This window comes from Lytechinus pictus, chromosome 10 (assembly GCF_037042905.1).
Source record: "Lytechinus pictus isolate F3 Inbred chromosome 10, Lp3.0, whole genome shotgun sequence".
In the NCBI taxonomy this organism is placed as follows: domain Eukaryota; kingdom Metazoa; phylum Echinodermata; class Echinoidea; order Temnopleuroida; family Toxopneustidae; genus Lytechinus; species Lytechinus pictus.
In genome coordinates this window covers 886905-905563 of record NC_087254.1, presented here as the reverse complement: position 1 = coordinate 905563, position 18659 = coordinate 886905, and the positions used below count along the sequence as shown (strand labels likewise).

The following is an 18659-nucleotide window of genomic DNA, read 5'->3' as shown; positions in this document are numbered from 1 at the left end:
CAATGTAGCGATGGTTATCAGAGTTCTATGGACGGAAGCTGTCAGAGTAAGTTTATTGTATTTCCTCTTTCCTATAGCTATAGAACAAGTATAAACTTCAAAGTTAGCTACATTTCCATGGATCAGCTTTATCCCAGAAAGAAGATCTTGTGTTGTATCATCAATTTCGATATAATTGACAGATTAAAGATACATTGAAATACTGATGGTATTGGTTGTTACTCGCCAAAATATCTTCGTTAGGCTTAATGACATACCAGTCATACCAAACAGGGAAATGTTTATTAGAACATCAAAGTATTGATTAATTTAAACCATGCACATTCGGAAACTTGACAAGATCCATGGTTAGATTTGTAACAAATCCAAATTTGCTGGAAAGAGCACAGTGTCACATAGTGTGATCACAGCAGTGTGATCACACAGTGGACTATGTGAACATATCATTCACACTTTCAAAACTCTCACATTCAACAGTGTGATGATATTTTCACACTGTGGACACCTTGAGAGTTTGACTGTACACAGCGTGTCCACATGGTCAACCTTTTGAATATGTGATTCACAATGTTGAAATGCTCAAATTTAACAGTGTGAAGGTCATTTCACGTTGTGTCCCACACTGTGAACAAACTGTGGTACACACTGTGGGACGTTGCGTTCTTTCCAGTAGAGATGGACCATAAAGATCCTTCTTCACATTGACACAGCATGTTAATCACTACATGATAATGTCAAGAAGCAAACCATAATTTATATTCTTTCCAAATTGCAATGTCATTCTTCAGGAATTCGGGATGAAAGCTGCTCCACCATTTCTTGTCGGAATTCTGGTACCTGCATGGAAGGTACCAACGGCCCAGTCTGCCAGTGTGGTGATACATCAACTGGCCCTCTGTGCCAGATAGGTATGCATCACGAAACGATCGTAGAGGGCGTCACTACTTTGCAGTGACGCCCTCTACGTTCATTAGCATACATTACAAATAACCAAAAGGTCTGTCACTGAAATAGTACTGGCATTCACAGTTGCTCTGGTTAGGGATCTTCATCATGAATTGCCATCAGCGTTTTCACCTTAAGGCGTTTCCCCTTTTTAAACGTTTGCACAATGACTGTTTGTCTTTGACACCTTGATGACACGTCCATCTCCACCTTCGGCATCTATCCTGCCTTGGGGTAGTACCACAAAGAGACGCTCTAAATATTTTCATTCAATTGTAACTTTTTGTACAAGGTTCATCATATACTTTCAGTTACGTCTGATTTTACAATAGAATGCATTGTTCATCTTGAACAGGGCCCTTATCTCACAATACTATCCACGCCATCCTTCATGGTCTGAATTTAAGCATTTTCCAGCACATCTACTTTGCTGTATTTTTACATTTTGAAATGATATATTATCTGGTTTCTTTCTGAAGCAATCATTAAAATAACAAATTGTTTCATGAGCTCTATTGATTTAGTATTGTTATGAAGAATGTCCGAATACTGATAAGAGCAAAATATAAGAGGAACTCATACGTGATGTATAAAATGCTTGAATACGTAACTGAAGAAAGAAATGGAGACAAAATGTAAGACAAAGAAAAAGAGAAAGCAAAATAACAAAAAGATGGGGGAAAACAGAGGCTTGTTGCTACTTCAATGATAAGATGGTTTAGATTTATAACATTTTTCAAGTTGTATTTTATATTTTATTTTGTCCTTTTTCTCGGGCAGATTTGACGTGTGGGGCAACCACCTGTCATTCTTCGCAGGTATGCCTAAATGGACAATGTATATGCCCTGAAGGAACTCGCCTGGTCCAGGACCAATGTCAAGGTATAATATCAATGAGAATGTAATAATGATGATAATAATGATAAAGATAATAACAATAAATATAATGATAATAAAAATGATAACAATAATAATCATAATAGTTATGATAATCATAGCTATCGCAATGATATTAGTTATAAATATAATAGTACTAGTAGCAGTAGTAGTAGTATTAGAAGTAGAAGCAGTAGAAGTAGTAGTAGTAAGAATAAGTATGATCATGATGATATTCTTAACGCAAATGATCTGATCAGAAATTAATCCATACATGTCACTTTTACGCAACAACCTTGGTCTACCAAAAATGTTTTGGCATGCATTGCTGTTTAAAGTGATGTTGGACAGGCCTAGAATTTGAAATGTCGAGCGCTGTCTACACCGTCTAGAGATGTACGCTATGTTAACCATCTGATGAATATTTTTTGAAGTCCGGTAAAAGTTAAAGTTTTCTTTTATTTATTTGATGTATATCAATATGCAATAGTATGATAAAGTATGTTGATGTCACTTTTTTTTTATTTAAACAGATGAATGTTCGGTCTCATGTGACCAGTTTACAGAGAGATGTGTTCAGACATTGAGTGGTTTAACGTGTTTATGCCGACCGAACAGGGATCGTAGCTTCTGGACGAATGCATGCATTGAAAGTAAGTTAGGCTCCTACAAGTTCTAATTGAAGTTCAATCTATGAACTTTAATTATAAAACCATGAAACATATATACAAATCGTAATTTAAGATATGATGACATAATGAAATTGTAAACTAAAATGAGACGAAAAAAATAGCGACATAGTGCAAGAAAAACATGACAAGAAGAACTTAATGTAGCTGCACGAATACACTAATACAATACAAATAAGCGCACACACACATACACACCCAACCTCACCAAAGCATGTATAATATGTAGTGTTTAAAAGTCAAGTCCACCCCACAAAAATGTTGATTTGAATAAATAGAGAAATATCAAACCAACAAATGCTGATTTTTTTTTGGTCGAAGAATACACGCGTTTGAAATCGTTTCTGCTGCTTATTTTGTTTTAATATGTTGATTTGGTAGACTGGCATGAACATTGCGTTGAAGATGTGAAATTGAAAGTTTTTATTTATGATGAACAATTTAAGTAAAAATTGCTAGTGAAAAGTTACGCCTACTTATAAGTAAACGACTTATCAGTTATCAAAACACCGCAGTATGTACGGTGAAAAAATGTCAATTACTCTTATGGTAATTTAGATTTAGATTTGTCTTTATTTTCTAATGACATTGCTAAATGTGCTGTCAACTCACCTATCGATGCCTTCAATGATTTTTTTCCCCAGGACTGCAAATATTCATAATTACTTTTGCAATAAATCGAATCGGGTTACAGCTCGTGGACTTCAACGATAATTATACAAACCCACAAAGCGAGGTATACATGACGGCAGCTCCTGCGGTACAAAATCTTGTGAGTCAAATTTTGCCAATTAATTTCAGTCTGAAATCGTTTCATCGTACTGTATATAGTTTAGAATCGACGAGATACATGTCCCTATACTTATCTTCTTAAGATAAAACTATAATTGATTAGAACATTTGGGATAAACAACATTAAATAATCAACAGACAGATCAACTGCTGAAATAAATTGTTGTGCTTCTGTTGTCCTTTCCTTGGTTCTGATTGGCTGAAAAGCACTGACTGTTAATATAATAACTGTCGGTAAATTGACATTGTTAACTGAACGTCCGACAAACGTCCATACATGAGACGTTCCCTGATAAAATTCATTCACTTTCCTAGCTCTTTGTTTTCTTTAAGTTGCCACGAATATTAGTCTCGCAAGGAGTTCGGGGCATCATCAACGTCGGGGTAGTCCGTTTCTTCCAAGGTAGTTTGATGACTGAGGTCAGTATACCCGTCGGTGCCGATTTCGTGGGCGATGCCTCTACCATCAGCGACGCCATTACTGCCTACCTCAACAGCAATGACAATACCATAAGCGATGGAACACACCAACTTGAAATACAGCCTCAAGTACAGGCACAGGGTAAGAAATATACCCCCCCCTAAAAAAAACACACACACATATGTACACCCACACTTTTAGTTTCAGGATGTGGTCTGGTTTGGGAATGCGAAAGGGATTTTGATGGGATAATGAGCCACGTGAAATAAGTCTTATTTTCAGTTGATATTAATTGCAACTTGTATCAACGAGGTAGCATTGATCGTATTTAGGTTGCATGGTATTGCTATAGATTAGGTGAATGAAGTCGAAACTACAGCATACAATTGATATGAGAGAACAGGTTAAAATGGCTCTATAGTTTTCTCTTTCACCTCTCTGTGTGCTATCTTTTCCCCCTCTTCTTTCTGTATTACCTCACCGTTTGGGATCCCTATACTCTGAATCTGAATCGAATTACGTTCGTCAAAGCGTTCCCGACTGTATTCATTAAGAAAATCTAATTCAAACACCACCCCAAATAAAATGATTGATAGTCGGGGATCCCAAAATTATGCCGTCATTTACTGTTCAATCTGTCTCCAGAAATCACAATTATCAATGAATGTGCCGATGTCGCCACCAACGACTGTTCGAGTAATAGCACCTGCATCAATGACGTATCAGGAGTTGGATACACCTGTCAATGTCTCCAAGGGTTTGTGGATCTCTATCCCACCGTCCTACCAGGACGGCACTGTATTCCCGTTGCAACCGGTAGGCCTAAGTTGTTTCTTAGTCGGGGACTTGACAACGAAAAATACTTCAGGGCCCCATTGTTCAATCAATCGTAACTATGGAAAGCCAGCAAAGTCAACATATGAAATGCATGTTTATTCAAATAATATTCTAGATATGAATCCATATCCATAAATTCATTGACTTCTTGACAATTTGGAGTGTTCTCGTTTGATTACAAAGGACATTTTGCAAATTTCCTGTAGAAAAAATTATGACACTGATGGATTTCCATAGAGTTACGATTGATCGGATCAATCACAACTCTTTGTACAACGGGGCCCTGTTCTCTTTTTGGTCTATACTATTCATAAGAATCGTTTTAATAGGATGCTTACAAGTTCTGCTTTTTTTTAAGCAGCCTCCTTGATTCCCAACCTGTTTGTACGATCATCTTGACCACACAGTATAATTTGCTATATTTTTTATTCCTGATTTTAAGATGTACAGAATAAATATTATATTGTTACGGTTGGAAATGGAATTAAATAAAATAAAATGAAAATGGATAATGATGACATAAATGAGCTTCCTTGGTTAATAAATCATATTGATGACGAAGTATTCTTTACGAACAACCACAACAACAACGCGCAGATCTTGATAGGTGGTCCTCTTCACCGGAATTTTCAATAGTAGCCTTTTTTGTGCACATACTTCCTTGGAAGTATTTCAACCATTTATATATAATGCACCAGATGGTTCGGGGGTTTTCAATTGGTCATCGTTACAAATTCATGCTGCGGTCACAAATAGCAATAAGTGGTATGAAATCATTCGTAGGGTGTTTGTAAAGTTATATGTTTCTGTAGCAATTTTATAATAATCGTGGGCCTGTGCCTTACATAAATAGGTTCTGAAATAGGACTTTTTCATTTTAAAAATCAAACTACTTGAAAGAGCACGATTTTAATGAAATTTATTAGCATTTTGCTCTCTGAATTTCACTCTAGATATAAATTATTTCAGCCCGGAGCATCCCTTCAAGTATTAAATGATGTGATGTTGATTCCACGCTTTGGACACACTGAAACCTACTGCGAGACACAATATCACTTCCAGCATGGCATGATTTGATTAAAAAAAAAACGTAGAGCAGTGTGATTACCTTGCAATTTGTCAGTAATAAGTTTGCTAGAATTACAACAATTAAATCAGTCTAGTTTAAGTCCCATTTGTACCACATACTGCAAGTTTTCACTTCATTTTCATAAAAAAAAATTTTGAATGCGATCTTTTTTGTTACTCAAAATGGATGTTTGATTTGATGTTTTTTATTTCAAAATGATGTCCGAAATGATCAGAGTTTTTTTTTCTTGCAGATATCAATGAGTGTCTAACAAGAACAACCTGTAGTGACGAGAACAGCTTCTGTCTAAACACCGTCGGTTCATTCATGTGTGTTTGTGATGAAGGATATCAAATGACTGCCAATGGTGTCTGTCAGGGTATGAGATAATGATCAATTTTTATCAGTGCATTTAATGTTTCAAAATCTTACCATGAAACTCGTCAAGTATCCGAATCCGAAACCCCTGCTCTACCGACTGGGATCCCATTTTGGAAACGGACATTTTACGTGATTTTCTATTTCTAAAAATGCATGGAAATTTGGAGATAGTTTCCCAACAGTCCACCAGTAAACATATGCCATTGTATGGGCATGCCTAAAATAGAGATTGCTGAGCAAAAAGTTTTGAAGAGTAAAACCCAATATTAAGACTAAAGATATTTATAAATGCTGATTTCATAATCAAATAAGCGTTTTGAAAGAGTTTGAAGCTGACTCCATCTACTGTTAATCCGTTAATTGTTGTCGTAAGTGTTCGCGTAAACGTATGTTACATGTATATCACTCTTTTTTTACATTACAGTTTTCATATTGAACACACAATGATTCCAATAGTTGAATCCAAACAATAAAAAATTATCAAAACATTATTTCTAATTCGGAATGCGCTACATATATAATTACAATGGGAATCATGATTGAAAATCATGAATACTTGGAGAAAACGAGTTGAAAGTTTATCCTCCTTACCCTTTAGAATATAATTATACTGACCTCACATTGTTACAAAAAATATGTGCTTATTCCTATTTACGATCATATTATTTCATATGACGTGGGAAACTAAAATCCTAAATCTAATGGTTTTTTTATTATTATATTATATCGTGGTAAAGTGGTTCTGACTCTTGCCTTCCATACAGAGGGTCTTGGGTTCGAATTCTAGCCATGGCGTGTGTGTATTCCTTCAGCAATAAATTTATCCACACTTTATTAATTGATTAATTCCTTGAATGCACGAGCGCTGAAAGGCAGCTCGAACTAAAGCCGGGGTAATAATAATAATAAAAATAATAATGCACCTCGGAATATATGTTTCTAGATAGATGGCGCTATATAAATGGCTATTATTATAATTATTATTAATATTTCATACAGTGCAAGTTGCGCAATGTTCGAGCACATCATGCCGGAATTCAGGCACCTGTTCAGTTAGTACCCTAGAACCTGTTTGTACTTGTTCATCTTCATTTGCCGGGGCTGCTTGTGAAATAGGTAAGAGAAACATCATTATCTTTGTACTGATCTCAGTGGTTCTAACTACAACTACAACCTTTGGATTTGTTGGCCGAGGGTTCAAATCCCTCATCAGGACTTAGATTTCCATCAGGAATTCATCAATTTTGTAATGATAATGATAAAATACGTTGAATTAACGAACAGGCATATATTCTTATGTGTAGTAATGGCCACACATTTTGTGATTTGAATGGAATACAGGTCATTATTTTTTTCCTCTTTAATCCTCATAAGAGGGTCTCTATTTGTTCATATATTTACAATCGTTTTTACAAATCACATACAAAAATATACATAGATAAAATAACAAAACAGGAACTAAAGGATTGAAAGAACCTTTGAGACCTGTTTTAAATCAAGTCTCTTCTGATTACATTTTCTTTTAAAATAATTTCGAATTTCTACCTTTAGATCTTTCATGAAATAAAAAGCATGAGTCATTTGCTTGTCGTTTCCAAAACATTTACTAATATAATTCCTATAAATTACAAATTGTGAAAAATTTATAATAAGGTTGTCCACGTTCATTTCTGTTTTTACTATTTCATGACCTATCAAGATATTTTTTTCGTTCAAAACAATCTTTACATCGAACAAAGCATTTATTAATTTAGAAACAATTTTCCAAAAAACTGTTACCACTTGACAAGTAAAAGGAATATGAATACTGGTTTCTGGAACTTTACAAATATTACATAAAATATCATTTTTAATTTTCAATTTGCAAAGGTTGTCTTTACTTGGTAGTATTCTATGAATTAATTTAAAATCAAATTGTTTAATCCTGTTGTCGTTTATAAAATCAAGTTTAAATTCTAATAATCGTTTCCAATTAAATTCAGGAGGCACGCCAAATAAATCGTTCCATAAATGAATACAAGGGAGGTCTCTTTTCTCCTTTTCAATAATCAAATAATAATAATGTATGGCTTTCATGCCATTGATTTATATAAAGTCACCTGTTGATATTTCAATAGTGCTGGATTTCGATGACATGCTATTTACATTTCGTGCACTATTACGTAATTTGTCAAGCCAGAACTTGTTCAGAAATTGTTCTTTATCCAGTTATATATATTTCACTGAAATAATTTGCTCTTAGCCAATCAGATAGCTCGTTTTATTTGTAATAATTTGCTCTTAGCCAATCAGATAGTTCGTATCATTTGTCAGTTAAACAATTTGCTCTTAGCCAATCAGATAGTTCGTATCATTTGTCAGTGAAACAATTTGCTCTTAGCCAATCACATAGCTTGTATCATTTGTCAGTAAAAAATATTGCTATTAGCCAATCAGAAAGCACGTTTCATTTGTAATAATTTGCTCTTAACCAATCAGATACCTCGTTTCATTTGTCAGTGAAATAATATAATACATCTTTTTTATACTTTATGTTACTATTGTACCAAATAATTTCGTTTTCAATATTCGTTACTTTAAACATATCAATATACTTTAAATCAGCCCATGAACAGAACATGTCAACATAAAGTATGGGCAAATGCTTTTTCTTACAAATACGATACATATCATTCTTTTTGCAATTAAAAGTCAAACAAAGAGGCAAATCCCCGCCGATCCAATTTTCAAACAATATTCAAACAGGGTTTTCCAAGCACTGTCTTCACCTGTAAAAATATTTATTGATACAGGTCATTATTATTATTATCAAACATTAGAAAATTATGTTATTAACGAGCCCCACCCCACCCCCAGATGCCAAATGAGTATAAGACCTTAAACTTGTGATTACGATCAATACAACTTAAATTTCATTTACTGTTTATTAGGCTTCTAGCTTTTGTTGGCGTCCCCATAAAACTGTTTGTTATGTAGTTGTATTCATTGTCTTCTTACCTGTAATTGTTTTTTATAATTCTCTTGTTTATATAATCACGTTTTTATGGTGAATGAAATAAATGAACCTGAACTTGTAATAAAATCTCTTTCTAGATCTTCGCTGTGGAAATGGTAACTGCCATCTATCTCAGGTCTGTTCTAACGGTCTGTGTACATGCCCAGAAGGAACCGAAGCATCCCTTGGTATATGTACAAGTAAGCATCTATATATTATTTCCAATTTTCGCTCAATTTTTAATAATCTTTTTTTTTCAGTGCTCCTTTAACTCTGCTATTCCTTGATTACATTTGGTTAAATCGGTTTGGTTGCACGTGTACATGGTACAACATACATCATCCAATACTGTTAATTTCTGACATTAACCAATGCCACGTTAATGTATCAATATTTATTATTTTTACAATTATTGTAAAATTAACAATCATGATAATTAGTTTTCCTGTAATTTTATATTAGAGAAGCTAATAAATGGCTATAAGTCTTGGGTAATGTCTATACAATAATAACCAGTACCAATCGTGCAAAATCAAAATCTAGATTTTGGAAGATATATATAAAAAAAAATGTTAGTATTATTCTCCCAGAAATAGCTCAGTGTGCAAAGACTTAATTCTGCTAAAGTCTGATGAGACGTTGCAAGACATATCATTTGAAAACCAAAAGTCAACCGCAAGTTTTTGATGCAAATTCGTATTTGAGTTTCATTCCATTTCTTCTCAACTTTCTGGTAACTCCCCAATACGCGGGTACTAACGAATGATTTGTAATTAAACGTATTTTTTTTAATTTTGACTTCATTTTTCAGATCAATGTTCCTCTTCATGTGATCTCCAGCGTGAGATATGCATGCAGACATCCAGCGGTAGCTATACATGTGAATGCAGACAAGACAGAGACCGGAGCTTCTGGACAAGGCAATGTGTAACAAGTACGTCATATGAACTAAAAAAAACAAGTTGATCTGAATAAAAATAGAAAAATCCAACAAGCACACACTGAAAATTTCATCAAAATCGGATGTAAGATAAGAAGGTTATGACATTTTAAAGTTTCGCTTAATTTCACAAAACAGTTATCCTGGTCGGTATGCAAATGAGGGGGCCGATGGCATCGCTCACGCACTATTTCTTTTGTATTTTATTGTATTAAATATGAAATATTCTAATTTTCTCCTCATTGTCCTAAGAAACAAAGTTTTATTCCTCCCTGAACATGTGACATTACCAATCTTATAACATTGTATGGTTCAGCTTAGTTGGTCCGTGATGTCAAATTGGTAAAAATAAAAATATTTTATAAAAAATTAAAATATTTCATAATTCAAACAATTAAAAACAAAAAGAAATAGTGAGTGATGGACATCTTCGACTCTCTTATTTGCATGGCACTCAGTTGTGCATATAACTGTTTTGTGAATAATAAGCGGAATTTTAAAATGTAAAAAAATCATATTTTTCATCCGATTTTGATCAAATTCTCAGTATTATGCTTGTATGATTTTTTTCTATTTATTCAAATCAATGTTTTTCTGCGGTGGACTTGACCTTTAACAAGTTTAATACAATTCGGGGGCCGCGGAATATGGGGAATGGGCGGGCTTCAGTCCCCACTTTTTTTTCCAAAACCATGTAAAAAAGGTAAAAAATGACTATCTGAATGTTCTTTCTTGCATGGTCAGCCACCCCTCCCCACTTTTGGTTCAGCCCCCCACCCACTTTGTAAACCTTTTCGCTGCCCCTGCGGAATCGTGTTATGCGCGTGTACTTGCTTTTCAGGATGTGATACCTCATGTGCATCGTGTGACATAGAAATAAAATATACGATCATTTATGTTATACGATCTGGTTCCACTGCTGGAAAAGAGTTTACGATCTTACAAGACAGTTTCAACAAGGGAATTACACGTTTTATCCATTCAGATTATGGCATAATAAAGTTATTTTTTTAATTAAAAATTGAGTCAAGAAGTCCGAGATTTGTAATATGATTCAAAGCCTCCAAAACTGTATTGTATCGTCATTCAGACTGCCCTCTCTCGTCGGGTTTGCAAGTACTGACAAAAGATGCATCCTGGATAGCCACTTCAGCTTCAGCTGCATTCCAACCAGGCCCTGTGCCTCGATTGATCCGATCAAACTCAAGTATATGGAAATCCATCAGCGACATAATTTTTCTTTATGGAATTTGCTCAATGTCATTTGAAAACAAAGAAAAGCATACTGAATTGTCATGAAAATATACATAATTTCTAGAAAATATTTTAAACAAACATGTACTTTAAGATGTTGACCTTGCCGGCTTTCCATAGTTGCGATTGATCAGATCCATCGCAACTCTCTGAAGATGGGGCCGTTTTCCATTATGTGTTCCCACAATAATCCTTCCCAGTGTAGTACGTCGAGTTCCTAATAAGAAGGAATTGAGAAGGTCCCATTTAGTATGAATGCAGTGGCGCACAGACGGGGGTGGGAGGTTAGCATGGGGGCGCTTGACACCCACCTCCCTCCACCAAAAAAAAAAAAAAAAACGCAACTAAGAAAAAAAGAAAAGGAAAGAAAAGGAAAAAGAGAATGATGAAATATGGTATTATTTTCCGAACGGTATGTCAAAGAGTAACACAAACTGGAATATTTTAATAAGAATGTCGAAATATTCACTTTTACGTATTTTGCCCGATAGGCCCCCTCAAATATTTTGGCTCATTACGCCACTATAATATGGATAGCCTCTCGTCGATGCCCTGGCGGCAGCTGCTTCCCGAGGATATCCCTCGCTTCGCTCGGGAAGCAGCCGTCAGGGCCTCGACAACAGGCTACTATACGGATGGACAGGAGATTGAAACCATGCCCCCCCCCCCTTCACAGGGCAGGCGCTCTGTCTAATGACATCGCATCTTATATGAATGTGAGACTTAGACATGAAATATAATTTAGAGGAAGCTTACCCATTTTGTATTTTAATTTGTTAGGATTTTCTTTTGTTTGTTTTTAGGAGTTCGAGAGTTTTTCATCAGATTCATTGTTGCAGAAATCGGAATCTTAGCAGTAGACTATGGTGATCAATATGCAAATGAGCAAAGCCAGGAATATCAAGATGCAGCTGAGGCTATCCAAAATCTAGTAAACTGGTTTTATTCATTCATTTGTGAAAGATGTGTATGTCAGTTACCAATAGTGCAGAGTTTAAGCACTTACATAGCATTGCATACAAACATGAATACTACATGAACTGAATATTGCCGCTTAGTCTGATCATTTATGTCCTTGAAATAATTTGGTTGATTGAAGCATGTTTTTTTTCACTGGGATTATCCATCATTATATCATTTTGATTATTATCATCATTATCATCCGCGTCATTCATCCGCATTAACTGTTCGACCGATACATTTGTGGGGGTGTGTGATGATTTGTATGTGTTGTTTCGTTGCGGAGCTGAGTGTGTGAGTGTGGGTGTGTGCGCGCATATGTGTGTGTGAGTGTGTGATGGGATGACACAATATCTCATCCCCCTGAACAATGTATGAATTGTGTGAACTATCATTGATAATCAGTTTGTATTAGTGTTATTGTTATTATCATTAGTATTATTATCATTTCGATTATCGTTATTATCATTATTATTATTATCATCAAACCGATAATATATTTTGATACCATGATGATGCTTATTGCTAATATTATTTTTCTGTCTTCACAGCTTCCTCGGATCTTACTTGCCCAAGGGGTTCAAGGAATCATCAACGTAGGCGTCCTGGGTTTCTTCCCCGGTAGTCTGGGCGTGGATTGTAGGATACCCGTTAGTGTTGACTTCACCGGTGATGAAAACACAATCTTAGATGCCATTATATCTTACCTTCGAAACAATGGTAACACTCTCAGTGACGGCACTTTCCGACTTGAGATACCGGGCGATTTAGTCACAACAAGAGGTACGTAATTTTTTTGAGAAGAACCTTAATAAACACGCAGGTCACACATCAACCAATATAATATGAGTTAAATGTAGACCTACCATGGCTATTGGTAATATTTACAAAATTGTGTCGTTAACGTTATTTCCTTGACTTAATCTTATCATTGAACACTAATTTTGCTAAGGGACATTAAGTTTCCATTTTCGTATGTGTGAATAAAAAGATACAATTTCTTTGATATTGTAATCAGCTTTCTGTTTCTATGTTACGGTATAATTCACGCATTTTTGTATGTTAAAGGAGATCCGGCATTACCCTAAGAAAATATACTACCACGAACATGACTAATGCCCATAGTTACCGATTGAAGGTATCAATTTTTGAATATGGTGTAGTTTTGAAAAAACAAATTCTATCCCCTTTCGACAAAAAAGATTAAAGAAATATTGTTTCCCTGCCTTATATCCGTGTTGGTCTCCCTCCAATAAAAACTAATATTGTATATGCTGTACCTCACTTTCCTAATGTACTTAAAAAAACTACATTAAGAAGGAAAACAAGGTGTTGTGCTCGACCTAACCATTGAGGTTACAGCCATGAAATTCATCGGGCCGGTATGATTGTTTAAGACGCGTATGAACGTATTTAACTGTTCTGTCAATTACAAGGAAGCCTTTACATGGTTTAAGGGTCAAGTCCACCCTATAACAATACTGATATGAATCAATAGAAACAAATCAAACAGGCATCATGCTGAAAAAATCATCAAAATCGGATGCAAAATAAGAATATTAAGATATATCAAACTTGCTTATTTTCAGTTGTATGCACAACTTCGTGAAATGCAAATGAGAGAGCCAATGATGTCTCTTACTATTTATTTTGTTTTTTATTGTTTGAATTATATATTATTTCAATTTTAACAGATTTTACAATAATGACCAACTTGACTGAACCACAAAATGCTAAAATAATGGTAATGCCACATGTTCAGTGAGGTTTAAAACTTTTTTACATGACAATAAAGCAAAATTTATCCATATCTCATCTAAAGGAAATACAAAATTACAAATTACTAGTAGTGAGTAGATGATGTCATCAGTCCCCTCATTTGCATAACAATGTGCAAAACTTTTTCTAAAATTAAGTGAAACCTAAAATGTCATAAATTTGTTATTTTACATTTACGTCCGATTTTGATGAAATTTTCTGTGCAGTGCTAAAATCAACTTTTTGTTGGGGTGTTTTTGAATAATGTATATGTACCAGTTGTGAACATTTTAATTAGCTTAATACTGGAATTAAAACACTAAAAAGGGTTCATTGAGAAATTTTCATAACAATTTCATTCAAATTAAAGGCAAGTTTCGTAGCATGTGCTTTGATACGCTTATAGAATTAACAGTTATATTTTTAATGCCCCACGAAATACACTAAAAATCGATCTATTGAAATTATTGAAATTGGATAAACTTAAATGTTTAAACTACCATTCTTCATATCCTTGCCAGATGCTGTTACAACCACAGTTTTGCCAGTTCAAACGGGCGGAGTCGGTAAGGTGTTCGATTGATTTAATAATTTTAAACTTGATATACACTTGAAATATGGATAGTCTTTATCAGAGAGTTTTTTACCATGAGCTAAGAAAGTCATGTTACAGTATGACTTCAATCCATGTTTTAGATGTATTTTCTTGATAAAATAGTGGAAGTGGTCTGATGAAGCCTGTAGAGATTTTTTGTAAAGATTCAACGATGTAGGTAAAATTTGATTTTTATTGTTGCATTTCAATATAGCAAAGGAAATAAGGAATGCAAAAGAGTCGAGGTCCCAGCATCTTAGAATTTGATTTTAGTTAATTAGAAATTAAAAGTGTGCGCCATTTTGCTTTTATTGTAATTTTAATTTCATTTGTTTGTCTTGCATTTTGTTTTACTTTGTAATGCTATCGTTGCCTGAAATAAATTATTGATCATTCATTCATTTAATCAATCAATCAAAATAATTTAGCCAAAGTTATTGTTTCTTTTCTCAGTTTCTGACGGAGAGGTAAACATTGGTTTGATCATGGGTGTCATTGGAGGTGTTCTGCTTCTCATATGTATCCTGTCAATCGGTTTCTGTCTTATGTTTGCACGTACCCGCCAACTGAATCAACTGAGACGAAAAGGGGCGGTCCCGTCTGAAGAATACGGAACAGATGACGTAAGAAATTACGAAAACTATACTAATGCACTTTTGGTTCCGCTAGCGACACCCCCTTTTGAAGCCAATAAATGAGCCAAAAAGAGACGGTGTCTAGGTTTGAAGTTGTTGTTTTATTGATAAACAACAGATTCCACACTCATAACATCACAACACTTAATATAATGTTTCTAAGCGCTGCATACGATTGCCCAAGCTTTATCACGGCTACCCTGATTGGACGCTTGAACATTCAAGGAATTTCTTCCTACCGGGTACCCATTTACTACACCTGGGTGGAGAGTGGCAATTGTAGTTATACGCCTTGCCAAAGGACGCAAGAGCTTCGATGGATTTGAACCCCCGGACCTTGTGGTTTCAAGTCCGGAGACTTATCCACAGAGCCACGACCTCTTTACAAAGCCACCCCAAGGTCCGTTTGAAAGTGTAAATTAGGCCGTCCGATGTCTGCTCTTTAATCAAGCATCATATACCCATACAAAATTTCCTCCAGAGGTGTTGTGGCTCAGTGCCACTGAGGTATTATGTACAAAAATATTGGTCCATTAAGCTACAAAGAATCGTACTCTGTATATCCTCCCTTCTTGCCCTATTGCCTTATCGTCATGCATAAATATGTCTGCAAAATAATCACAATAATACCCTTCTAATGCTATCTCTGTACATTGTTTCAATAATTTCTTAACAGTTGATATACCGACTAGCTGCCTCCATCCCAAATGTGTACTTTCAAAGTCCAGGGCCTGTAGAGCAAGCACCATCCCCACCCTCCCCTCCTCAAGAAAATACCCCTCCTACACCTCAGAAGGAAAAACGCAAGTAAGTGAAATATTCTTCATGTCCTCGTGTTTGAGACGTCATATGAATTAAATAACGAAACACAAGACTGTCCTGTTGAAAAGGTTAAGCAGAACAGGTCTTTTTTTTGTAATAATTCACAAACTATTCACCGAATATTCACATAATTTAGATTCCCATTCAAAAAATGCAAATATTCTTTACTCAAGGACGATTTGAACAACATATACATGTAATGTGCTAAGGGCCTTTTTTTTAATGTACATTATTATCACGAATGACATTTTGTACTTTGTGATATTTAAATAGTGTTGTTGTTTTGATTGTATTTTTGAACGGGAAACTGAATAAATCTCAAATATAAATTGACATCACTAATGATATCGAATTTTCTCTTTCAGGCATCGCAGGAGAAAGGGCCCCTTCTTTTATCACCCTGCTTAAACGTGGAACACCCATGACCGTGAAATCTTCATCATGGCTCAAGCATGTCAAGTAGTGCCATTTGGGAATAGGCTATTGAAGAGATGATAATACCAATTTTTATAGCACACATTCAAGACCACATTCTCATCAACTGTCTGGACATCGAAGAAATTAATTATTTATAAATGTATATAAGATTATTTTACTCAGTTTTCTTCAAGTGTTGGTACAGTTAAGGACGAGTCTTTATCGATATTTTAAAATCCTGATAAAAATAAATTATGTACATTCATTCATACAAAATTTAACTTGTCTTCAAATATTTTTCTCAGGATTACGAAGATATAAAACAATGTATTGCTGTTCGTTCTTGTTTACATATTATGCAAATAATGTAAGGAATAGTTATATAAAAACATTGATGTATGGGTTTATACATGATAAAGATATGTACGATTGGTTAAAAAAAAAGTTCATTTATAGAAGTAAACGTACGAAGAGCTCAAAATATTTGAACAAAGTATCAAATTTATTCGATCAGTACAGATCATAAATAAGAAAAATAAACCTAGCCTAGAATAAACAGAATCGAATTAGACAATAAACCTGATAAATAAGAGAGAACCCCCCATAAATTATCACGCCAGAATGATCAAAATAACACATGGAGGGGGGGGGGGCTAACACTATATTATTTTGGTAACAAAGGAAGAAAATGTATGATTTAAGAAATATTTTATGCATAGGAATAAAATATATTCACTGTTTGTAGATATTCCAAAGTATCAGTAAAATCAACAAATTTGACATAACATTTTACATCATATAATGGCCATCTATGGACTGATAACCTCAATTTACTTTTGACAAATGTGTAACAATGTACAAAAGAAGTTTCATAAATTTTTCTCTGTCAGAATGAAACTGAAATGTGTACTGATTTCATAAGCTGTGTTAGAAAAGTTATTTTGCCTGCAACAATAAATGTGAACTTAATATGACTATTCTGTTTCTTACGGCGTTTAAAAGCAGATGCAATATGTGTGTAAGAATACTTTTGTCTCGGGGAGGGCCCACCAGGCCTAGGATCCAATACAAGGGCGGATCCATAATTTTCCAAAGGGGCCGGGGGGGCATTTTTGTACAGGAAAAAATTACAAGCAAAAAAACAAAACAAACAAACCTAACAAACGAAGGTTTCACTACCAGATCGAGGTCATTTTGTTGCTGGGCCCCTTTGATTTGAAAAATAAAGCGTTTTCACTACCAACATGAACCAGCGTTTTGTTCCAGGAAAACTTTGACAAGCAAAAAAAAGGTCCTCACTTGCGCATGCCATGAGAGATTCCCCTAAAAATATTCTTGTCACTCTCAAAAACGGGGGGGGGGGGGGGGGGGCACTTCCCGGATGCGCCTCTATATGGATCCACCACTGTTCCAACTTTTAGACCGTGTGTTTCGTACCTTTGTTTATGAGTTAGTGCACTGTTAGCGCTAACAACGTTTCTGTGCGGTCAGTACAGGTCTTTAGTGTAAACTGAAGTCTCTTTTTAAAATTTCATTTTTCTTTCCTTTTTTACATAATAGTGTATAGTCAAGTAGAAACCCAACATAACCCTCAAGTTGGGTATGACTGCAATTTTGTTGCTGGAAGTTGTAGTATAGGGTGTCTACTCAAAGAATCCGGCGAGTGCCACCTGTGCACCCTTGGGCATATTTAATTGACGTCATAGGCCACGCCCACTTTTTTTTACATACCTCTTAAATATGATTTTCATATTTTACGGAATTAACATGTCATGTTTGGTATCAAATTAAAGCTAATGAAAAAATCAAATGCCAATATATGGATTACTGGGCATTTAAATTACGCATATGTCAGTTAAGGACATTTAAGGTCATAAAAGGTCAAATGCCTTACAAATGTAAGTAAGACATATAATGCGGAACATTACATGCTCCAAGTAATACAAACAAGTATTATATGCATTTTTTTGAAAAGGTTAAGTTTGAGAGTGTGCATAGTAAGAATCCGATGGATGCTACCTTCGCATCTTGAAGAATTTTATTTTTCTGACGTCATAAACCACACCAACTTTCAGTTATATTCCTCTTAAATATGACTTTTCTATTTAGTGGAATAAACATATCATGTTTGAAATCACATGAAATATAATGCAAAATAAAATCCACATAATATTAAAATGTGTCGAGGGCTATTAAAAGGTAATTTAAGGTCATAAAAGGTCACATATAGGGTCACAAATGTAAGTAATGCAACATATAATGTGGAATATATC

At 34.8% G+C, this 18659-nt stretch overlaps 1 protein-coding gene across 1 annotated transcript; it reads left to right on the top strand.

Annotated features, from left to right (window-relative positions):
* Positions 1-798: 798 nt before the first annotated feature.
* On the top strand, positions 799-17339 carry LOC135155794 (fibropellin-1-like). Its single transcript, XM_064106034.1, has 16 exons — positions 799-908; positions 1726-1827; positions 2355-2474; positions 3155-3282; positions 3636-3864; positions 4369-4539; positions 5883-6008; positions 7010-7126; positions 9104-9205; positions 9817-9939; positions 12003-12130; positions 12711-12942; positions 14439-14483; positions 14966-15135; positions 15824-15954; positions 16335-17339. Exons 1-16 carry the CDS (start codon positions 842-844, stop codon positions 16375-16377), a joined length of 2034 nt encoding a protein of 677 aa, XP_063962104.1. The 5' UTR covers positions 799-841; the 3' UTR covers positions 16378-17339.
* The last annotated feature ends 1320 nt before the right edge of the window (positions 17340-18659 follow it).